At 39.1% G+C, this 11265-nt stretch overlaps 1 protein-coding gene across 1 annotated transcript in view; it reads right to left on the minus strand.

Annotated features, from left to right (window-relative positions):
- vsig10l2 (V-set and immunoglobulin domain containing 10 like 2) overlaps positions 1–7979 on the minus strand; it is a 24942-nt gene extending 16963 nt beyond the window's left edge. Inside the window, exon 1 of the mRNA XM_029766757.1 lies at positions 7970–7979. Within this exon, the coding sequence (XP_029622617.1) occupies positions 7970–7979 (10 nt within the window). The remainder of the gene's footprint in view (positions 1–7969) is intronic.
- Positions 7980–11265: the final 3286 nt, after the last annotated feature.

The following is an 11265-nucleotide window of genomic DNA, read 5'->3' on the forward strand; positions in this document are numbered from 1 at the left end:
ATATTACTACTACTACTACCACTGCTACTACTTCTACTACCACTACTACTACTATTAGTACTACTACTTCTACTACTGCTACTGCTACTACTAATATTAGTAATACTACTACTACTACTACTACTATTACTACTACCACTACTACTACTATTAGTACTACTACTGCTACTACTACTATTACTACTACTACTGCTGCTACTGCTGCTACTACTATTATTACTGCTACTATTGCTACTGCTGCTCCTACTACTATTAGTACTACTACTGCTGCTACTACTACTATTAGTACTACTACTGCTACTACTACTACTGGTACTACTACTATTACTACTACTACTGCTGCTACTGCTGCTACTACTACTATTACTACTACTACTGCTGCTACTGCTGCTACTACTACTATTAGTACTACTACTGATCTGCTACTGCTGCTACTACTACTATTACTGCTGCTATTGCTACTACTACTACTACTAATATTACTACTGCTACTACTACTACTAATGTTGCTACTACTATTACTACTTCTACTCCCACTACCACTACTCCTACTACTACTTCTATTAATAATGATTTTGCAGCTTGAGTCCTTCAAAAAATAAAATAATAATAATACATTAATATTATTTTCAATAACAATAGCGATAATAACAATTTGCACAATAATAATGATCAATATATGTATTGCAGTTATACAGTATAGTGCACTGTTAAAACACAAACACTTAACACTGGTGGGAATTGGCCTAAATGGGTAGTTCTAAATTGAAATGTTTCCTACAGAAGAAATATGAAAGCATATGAAAGGGAACAGTTTAGAGATAAAGGGAAAGTATTAGCCCAGTTGTGAGTACACAACTATTCACCTGACACAAGTCTGAACACTGTTGATTGAATGTGCATTTTAGATTTACTGTACTTTTCGCCACATTTGTTGATAACAAAGTCTTAAAATACTCTGGATACATTCAGTAACCTGATAAGACTATTCCTGGAAAATGTGGGGTGCAACATAAGACAAAAAAAAAGGGTTTGAGTGAGAGGACTAACTGGTGTCTCCAAGTGCCTCCACACATCTCCAAAGTGGGCACAGTTCCTAAGCAATTTCAATGCACTTTTAGGACTCAAAGAAGTCTTCAACTATAAGGTACTTTTTTGAGCTCTCTGAGCTGTGTCATTGAGAAACCAAAGCAAGCACACTTACAGTCGTTGAGTTTGGAACACAACCCTGAATCCCCGCCATCACACAATTACTGTTGTTGTTTACACAACCCTAAAATGGTCCACCACCAATCGCAATCTGGGTCAGGTGGGTATGATTTGAAAGCTTGTTCTATTACCAACATGACCAGCTAATGTATAAAATACAGAAGTTGAAGCTCATTTACTTAAATTCTAAACAATTAAAAAACGTTAAAATGATATTTGGAGAACAACAAAAATAAGCAAATATGACCCCAGCCATTATCACCTTGGTTGCTGTAGGTTCCTTTACCTCAGTCCATCTACACATAGGCTATTAGCTATACAGCTGCAATGGAGGGAAATATGAGAAATTATTCACACTGACACGTAGCCTCATCGACGAAACAAAAACCAAGCACATTTTTAGTAGGCCTATAGGGAAGATAGGTCCTGTGGAGATGTCCATATTGAAACATACAGTGGTTGTAACATTGAAGGCCTCTGGCTAGTATTATTTAACCAGATAGAAGGATGAAGTAAGAAGATAACGTTAAACAGAGCCTACTTTAGCAGGATCAAAATATATGTTGCTTAGTTCTCCTAATAACTTTGCTTTACAGGAAGTAGGCTAGTGAGACAGACATTGATGTTGTGCTCAGTGGTGAGGCTAATGCAAGCTGCAATGCATGCAGGGGGAAGCAGAGGAGACAGCGAGAGAGAGAGGGATTAGTACAGTGGTGAGGCTAAGGCAAACTGCAATGAGGATCACATTTTATTTGTCACATGCGCCGAATACAAAAGGTGTAGACTGTTATTAAAAAGTAAGACAAATATCTGATAAATAAAAAGGAAATAGTAACACAATAAAAACAATAAAGAGGCTATATAGAGGAAGTACTGAGTTAATGTGCACGGGTACCAGGTAATTACATGATTATATACAGGAAGTACTGAGTCAATGTGTAGGGGTACCAGGTAATAACATGGCTATACACAGGACGTACCAGTACTAAGTCAATGTGCAGGGGTACCAGGTAATAACATGGCTACATACAGGAGGTACTGAGTCAATGTGCAGGGGTACCAGGTAATAACATGGTTATATACAGGACGTACTGAGTCAATGAGCAGGGGTACCAGGTAATAACATGGCTATACACAGGACGTACCAGTACTTAGTCAATGTGCAGGGGTACCAGGTAATAACATGGCTATATACAGGAAGTACCATTACTGAGTCAATGTGCAGGGGTACCAGGTAATAACATGGCTATATACAGGGAGTACCAGGTAATAACATGGCGGAGGGAGTACAGGGAGTACCACGACCTAGTCAACGTGCACGGGTATGAGGTAATAATATGGCTATATACAGGGAGTACCACTACCTAGTCAACATGCATGGGGATGAGGTACACTACATGACCAAAAGTGCTCGATTAAAATCTCATTCAAAAATCAAATCAAAATCAAAATCAAATGTTATTTGTCACATGCGCTGAATACAACAGACGCAGACATTACCGTGAAATGCTTACTTACAACCCCTTAACCAACAATGCAGTTCCAGAAATAGAGTTAGGAAAATATTTACTAAATAAACTAAAGTAAAAAAATCTATTCAAATCAAAAAGTAACACAAAATAATTATAGAACAATAACAAGGCTATATACCGGGGGTAAACAGCGAGTTGCAGTAGTGTAAAAACAAAGTGGGGGGGGGGGGGGGGGGGGGGGGGGATATAAACAGTCCGGTGTGGCCATTTAATTAATTGTTCAGCAGTCTTATGACTTGGGTGTAGAAGCTGTTAAGGAGCCTTTTGGTCCTAGACTTGGCACTCCGGCACCGCTTGCCATGCGGTAGCAGATAGATAACAGTCTATGCCTTCCTCTGACACCGCCTGGTGTAGAGGTCCTGGATGTCAGGAAGCTTGGCCCCAGTGATGTACTGGGCCGTACGCACTGCCCTCTGTAGTGCCTTATGGTGAAATGCCGAGGAGTTGCCATACCAGGCAGTGATGCAATCGGTCAGGATGCTCTGGATGGTGCAGCTGTATAACTTTTTGAGGATCTGGGGACCCATGCCAATTCTTTTCAGTCTCCTGAAGGGTAAAAGGTGTTGTCGTGCCCTCTTCACAAATGTCTTGGTGGGATTGGACCATGATAGTTTGTTTGTGATATGGACACCAAGGAACTTGAAACTCTTGACCGGCTCCACTTCAGCCCCATCAATGTTAATGGGGGCCTGTTCGGCCCTCTTGTTGCTTTAGTCCACGATCAGCTACTTTGTCTTGCTCACATTGAGGGAGATGTTGTTTGTCCTGGAACCACACTGCCAGGTCTCAGACTTCCCTATATGCTGTATCATCGTTGTCGGGGATCAGGCCTACCACTGTTGTGTCATCAGCAAACGTAATGATGGTGTTGGAGTCGTGCCTGGCTACGCAGTTGTGGGTGAACAGGGAGTACAAGAGGGGACTAAGTACACACCCCTGAGGGGCCCCAGTGTTGAGGATCAGCGTGGCAGATGTGTTGTTGCCTACTCTTACCACCTGGGGGCGGCCCGTCAGGAAGTCCAGGATCCGGTTGAAGAGGGAGGTGTTTAGTCCCACGGTCCTTAGCCTAGTGATGAGCTTTGTGGGCACTATGGTGTTTAATGCTGAGCTGTAGTCAATGAATAGTATTCTCATATAGGTGTTCCTTTTGTCCATGTGGGAAAGGGAAGTGTGAAGTGCGATTGAGATTGCTTCATCTGTTGGTCTGTTGGGAGAACATGCGAATTGAAGTGGGTCTAGGTTTTCGGGTATGACGGTGTTGATGTGAGCCTTGATCAGCCTTTCAAAGCACTTCATGGCTACGGTGCAGTAATCATTTTGGCAGGTTACCTTCGCTTTCTTGGGCACAGGGACTATGGTGGTCTGTTTGAAATATGTAGGTATTACAGACTTGGTCAGGGAGAGGTTGAAAATGTCAGGGAAGACACTTGCCAGTTGGTCCGTCCATGTTATGAGTACACATCCTGGTAAACTGTCTGGCCCTGTGGCTTTGTGAATTTAATATCAGAGCTGTAATATGAAGTGGTGTAGTGTGAATTTAATATCAGAGCTGTACTATGAAGTGGTGTAGTGTGAATTTGATATCAGAGCTGTACTATGAAGTGGTGTAGTGTGAATTTAATATCAGAGCTGTACTAAGAAGTGGTGTTGTGTGAATTTAATATCAGATAAATAAAGAGATGAATAAGAAAAATATAAATAAAGAGATAAATAATATAAATAAAGAGATGAATAATATAAATAATATAAATAAAGAGATAAATAAGATATATAATATAAATAAAAAGATGAATAATATAAATAAAGAGATAAATAAGATATAAAATATAAATAAAAAGATAAATAATATAAATAAAGAGATAAAAAAGATATACAATATAAATAAAATGATAAATAATATAAATAAAGAGATGAATAAGATATATAATATAAATAAAAAGATAAATAATATAAATAAAGAGATGAATAAGATATATAATATAAATAAAAAGATAAATAATATAAATAAAGAGATGAATAATATAAATAAAGAGATGAATAATATAAATAAAGAGATGAATAATATAAATAAAGTGATGAATAAGATATATAATATAAATAAAATATAAATAAAGAGATAAATAATATAAATGAAGAGATGAATAATATAAATAATATAAATGAAGAGATAAATAAGATATATAATATAAATAAAAATATAAATAATATAAATAAAGAGATGAATAAGATATATAATATAAATAAAAAGATGAATAATATAAATAAAGAGATAAAAAAAGATATATAATATAAATAAAAAGATAAATAATATAAATAAAGAGATGAATAAGATATATAATATAAATAAAAAGATAAATAATATAAATAATGAGATGAATAATATAAATAAAGAGATGAATAATATAAATAAAGTGATGAATAAGATATATAATATAAATAAAAAGATAAATAATATAAATAAAGAGATGAATAATATAAATAAAGAGATGAATAATATAAATAAAGAGATGAATAATATAAATAAAGTGATGAATAAGATATATAATATAAATAAAAATATAAATAAAGAGAAATAATATAAATAAAGAGATGAATAATATAAATAAAGTGATGAATAAGATATATAATATAAATAAAGAGATGAATAATATAAATAAAGTGATGAATAAGATATATAATATAAATAAAAAGATAAATAATATAAATAAAGAGATGAATAATATAAATGATATAAATGAAGAGACAAATAAGATATATAATATAAATAAAGAGATGAATAATATAAATAAAGTGATGAATAAGATATATGATATAAATAAAAAGATAAATAATATAAATAAAGAGATGAATAATATAAATGATATAAATGAAGAGATAAATAAGATATATAATATAAATAAATAGATAAATAAGATAAATAATATAAATAAAGAGATTAATAATATAAATAATATAAATGAAGAGATAAATAATATAAATAAGGAGGTGAATAAGATAATGAAGATAAGATTCTATCACTCCAGTGTTAATTTGCTAAATTGTAATTACTTCGCTACTATGGCCTATTTATTGCCTTACCTCCTCAAGCCATTCGCACACACTGTATATAGACTTTCTTTTTTTTCTATTGTGTTATTGACTGTACGCTTGTTTATTTCATGTGTAACTCTGTGTTGTTGTTTGTGTCGCACCGCTTTGCTTTATCTTGGCCAGGTCACAGTTGTAAATGAGAACTTGTTCTCAACTAGCCTACCTGGTTAAATAAAGGTGAAATAAAAAAATAAACATAAAGAGAGGTGAATAAGATAAATAAAGAGATTAATATTATAAATAATATAAATAAAGAGATGAATAAGATAAATAATATACATAAAGAGATAAATGATAAATAAATAGAGAGATAAATGATAAATAAATAAAGAGATAAATGATATAAATAAAGAGATTAATAAGAGTGGGACCTTTTCCAAAGTCGTAGACCACAGCTTTGATGGCGTCGGTTCCAGGTTGTGTGAACCCCCAGATGTAAACATCAGGTCTGATTGATCCACACTCCAGGATCACGGCTTTACCCACCACTCCATCCAGACCTGAGTCCACATACACCACCTGGCCTGGATCTATGATCTCCACACCTACACACACACACACACACACACACACACACACACACACACACACACACACACACACACACACACACACACACACACACACACACACACACACACACACACACACACACACACACACACACACACACACACACAGTGAGAGATCGGATATTTTAGACACTGTGCAGTGTAATGGAGCTGTGTTGTCAGGGTTACAGGGTAGAGTTACAGGATGGGTTTCAGCTGAACACTGTCTAATGGAGGTCACACACAGATAAATTAATAGTTCAGGTAAGCCTCCACTCTAAAGGAATGGATTTTATAGTATCCATCTGTTACCATGGATAACCCAAAGACAACATAACCACAGAATGCTCTCTCTCTAGTCACTTCAATTAGCTTTAATCTCTAGATGTGATGGAGATCTATCTGCAAAACATTTATAAACCCCAAACTGTAATAACAAAGAGACAAATAGGGGAGATAGATAGAAATGGATAGAGAGAGAGATAGAGACAGTCAGTCAGGCAAACACACAGCTAGGTATAGACAGACAGACAGACAGACAGACAGACAGACAGACAGACAGACAGACAGACAGACAGACAGACAGACAGACAGACAGACAGACAGACAGACAGACAGACAGACAGACAGACAGACAGACAGTTAGGTGACAGTCAGACAGACAGTTAGGTAGAAATGCAGACAGTCAGTTAGGTAGACAGACAGACAGTTAGGTGACAGTCAGACAGACAGTTAGGTAGACAGACAGACCGACAGACCGACAGACCGACAGACCGACAGACAGACAGACAGACAGACAGACAGACAGACAGACAGACAATTAGGCAGACAATTAGGCAGACTTACAGACATACAGTCAGACAGACAGTCGGACGGACAGACAGACAGACAGACAGACAGACAGAAAGTTAGGTAGAAATGCAGACAGACAGTCAGGTAGACAGACAGTTAGGTAGACAGACAGACAGTTAGATAGACAGTCAGACAGACAGTCATCCAGACGGTCAGACAGACAGACAGCTAGACAGACAGACAGTTAGATAGACAGTCAGACAGACAGACAGACAGTGAGACAGACATACGGACAGGGTCTTACTGTGTGTTAGTGTGATCAGCCAGGCCAGTAGAGAGATAGGTTGCAGCCCAGTTAGTCTGATCAACATGGTATCATGATGCTCCTCCGTCTCACTCCTTCATGGACACAACAGCCTCCTTCAACAGATAGCAGGTCAACTAGATCAACAGCCTCCTCCAACAGATAGCAGGTCAACTAGATCAACAGCCTCCTCCAACAAATAGCAGGTCAACTAGATCAACAGCCTCCTCCAACAAATAGCAGGTCAACTAGATCAACAGCCTCCTCCAACAGATAGCAGGTCAACTAGATCAACCAATCAGAAGGAGCTTGCGGACTCCAAATGTCCTCAAAGTATTTGAAATATCAGATGAATATCTGACATCTAAAAGCCCAGGTAGACCCTAACCTAAACCTATCCAAATATACAAACTCCAGAAGATCCAGAGCAGAAAACACTGAGAGGAACGCGGCCAGAGCCACTAAACTGATTTGGGCTAAATGATTCATACCTGCTCTCATACCTGCTCACTGTGTGTGTGTGTGTGTGTGTGTGTGTGTGTGTGTGTGTGTGTGTGTGTGTGTGTGTGTGTGTGTGTGTGTGTGTGTGTGTGTGTGTGTGTGTGTGTGTGTGTGTGTGGTAAAGCAGAGATGCAGGGTTAGAATGACACTCATGTATAATGGATGCACAGGCAAACACACACATACCAGCAAGGCTCATGTCACGCCCACCTGAGAACACCGCTCTGTTCAGTTTACATTTGACTGTGTTTGAGAAGTTTATAATCTATGTGTTTTTTCTAAGAAATGATTTCTGGAACATGTGAACTTTTATGTGCCTTAATAACAAACCTGTATTCCATCCATAAATACAAATAAAATGTTAAATTACGAGCCTAGTTGGTTTAGCCACGAAAAAATACAGGAACCTTCCCGCTAGCCGTGATTGGCTGAGATAATGGATGGACTGGACATGCGGAGAAAAACAACCGTACTTTTCTTCACAATCCACAATGTTGTTGTTTTTACTGTCCAAAGTGTACCAGCTGTCCGATAATGCTGGTGCCTGTGTGTGTGGTTTGGTGTGTGTGTATGAGAGAGAGAGTCCTGTGATATTGGTTTCTCAGCTACACTTGATGGTTCTTGGAATGGTAGTAAAGAGGGCAGTGTTATCCCTTGTTGTAGAACTGGTTGGTAAAGAGGGCAGGGTTATCCCTTGTTGTAGAACTGGTTGGTAAAGAGGGCAGTGTTATCCCTTGTTGTAGCACTGGTTGGTAAAGAGGGCAGTGTTATCCCTTGTTGTAGCAATGGTTGGTAAAGAGGGCAGTGTTATCCCTTGTTGTAGTACTGGTTGGTAAAGAGGGCAGTGTTATCCCTTGTTGTAGTACTGGTTGGTAAAGAGGGCAGTGTTATCCCTTGTTGTAGAACTGGTTGGTAAAGAGGGCAGTGTTATCCCTTGTTGTAGAACTGGTTGGTAAAGAGGGCAGTGTTATCCCTTGTTGTAGAACTGGTTGGTAAAGAGGGCAGTGTTATCCCTTGTTGTAGAACTGGTTGGTAAAGAGGGCAGGGTTATCCCTTGTTGTAGAACTGGTTGGTAAAGAGGGCAGTGTTATCCCTTGTTGTATTACTGGTTGGTAAAGAGGGCAGTGTTATCCCTTGTTGTAGCACTGGTTGGTAAAGAGGGCAGTGTTATCCCTTGTTGTAGCACTGGTTGGTAAAGAGGGCAGTGTTATCATCCCTTGTTGTAGTACTGGTTGATAAAGAGGGCAGTGTTATCCCTTGTTGTAGCACTGGTTGGTAAAGAGGGCAGTGTTATCATCCCTTGTTGTAGAACTGGTTGGTAAAGAGGGCAGTGTTATCCCTTGTTGTATTACTGGTTGGTAAAGAGGGCAGTGTTATCATCCCTTGTTGTAGCACTGGTTGGTAAAGAGGGCAGTGTTATCATCCCTTGTTGTAGTACTGGTTGATAAAGAGGGCAGTGTTATCCCTTGTTGTAGCACTGGTTGGTAAAGAGGGCAGTGTTATCATCCCTTTTTGTAGTACTGCTTGTTAAAAAGGGCAGTGTTATCATCCCTTGTTGTAGCACTGGTTGGTAAAGAGGGCAGTGTTATCCCTTGTTGTAGCACTGGTTGGTAAAGAGGGTAGTGTTATCCCTTGTTGTAGCACTGGTTGGTAAAGAGGGCAGTGTTATCCCTTGTTGTAGAACTGGTTGGTAAAGAGGGCAGTGTTATCCCTTGTTGTAGCACTGGTTGGTAAAGAGGGCAGGGTTATCCCTTGTTGTAGAACTGGTTGGTAAAGAGGGCAGTGTTATCCCTTGTTGTAGTACTGGTTGGTAAAGAGGGCAGTGTTATCCCTTGTTGTAGAACTGGTTGGTAAAGAGGGCAGGGTTATCCCTTGTTGTAGAACTGGTTGGTAAAGAGAGCAGTGTTATCCCTTGTTGTAGAACTGGTTGGTAAAGAGGGCAGTGTTATCCCTTGTTGTAGTACTGGTTGGTAAAGAGGGCAGTGTTATCCCTTGTTGTAGCACTGGTTGGTAAAGAGGGCAGTGTTATCATCCCTTGTTGTAGCACTGGTTGGTAAAGAGGGCAGTGTCATCCCTTATTGTAGGTGAAACACACAGTGTGATATTTTGTAGTGACACCCGTTGTTCAACATCAACCCACTGTACTTGCCTTTGTGCAATGGAGTAGAGACTCCATTATCTGTGTGGTTTCCGTGATGTGAGGATTGCGTTTTTTTACAGAGGTATTGAATGATGCCGGGGCTGACTGTGTCCTGACAGTGTTCAGTGATCTGTAACTTTCAGAGGTCCCTAACTTTAATAACATGAATCATGTTGGAATGAACCTTTAGTATGTCTACAACAATGCTGACCCTCACTGTTAGGGTCATTTATAGCTCTGTGTCTGTGTCTTTGTGTCTTTGTCTCTGTGTGTCTGCGTGTGTGTCTGCGTGTGTGTCTGCGTGTGTGTGTGTGTGTGTGTGTGTGTGTGTGTGTGTGTGTGCTTGCGAGTGGTATGCCTGTCCATCTATCCGTCTGTCCTCTATTATACATGAGTGCCATTCTAAACCTGCATTCTAATCTCTGCTTTACCACACACCCACACACACACACACACACACACACACACACACACACACACACACACACACACACACACACACACACACACACACACACACACACACACACACACACACACACACATACATACACACACACACACACACACACACACATACACACACACACACACACACACCTATCGATGACCAGAGTTCTTCAGATAGAGTTGAGAAACTTGATCTAGTTGGAGGCTGTTGATCTAGTTGACCTGCTATTTGTTGGAGGAGGCTGTTGTGTCCATGAAGGAGTGAGACGGAAGAGCATTATGATATGATGTTGATCAGACTAACTGGGCTGCAATCTATCTCTCTACTGGCCTGGCTGATCACACTAACACACAGTAAGACCCTGTCCGTATGTCTGTCTGTCTGTCTGTCTGTTTGTCTGTCTGACTGTCTATCTAACTGTCTGTCTGTCTACCTGTCTGTCTGTCTGACCGTCTGTCTGTCTGTCCGTTTGGCTGACTGTCTGTCTGACTGTATGTCTGTAAGTCTGCCTAACTGTCTGTCTACCTGACTGTCTGTCTGTCCGTTTGGCTGACTGTCTGTCTGACTGTATGTCTGTAAGTCTGCCTAACTGTCTGTCTACCTGACTGTCTGTCTGTCCGTTTGGCTGACTGTCTGTCTGACTGTCACCTTACTTTCTGTCTTTCTGTCTTTCTGTCTTTCTTTCTGTCTGTCTG

Source organism: Salmo trutta, chromosome 12 (assembly GCF_901001165.1).
Source record: "Salmo trutta chromosome 12, fSalTru1.1, whole genome shotgun sequence".
Taxonomy (NCBI): Eukaryota; Metazoa; Chordata; class Actinopteri; order Salmoniformes; family Salmonidae; genus Salmo; species Salmo trutta.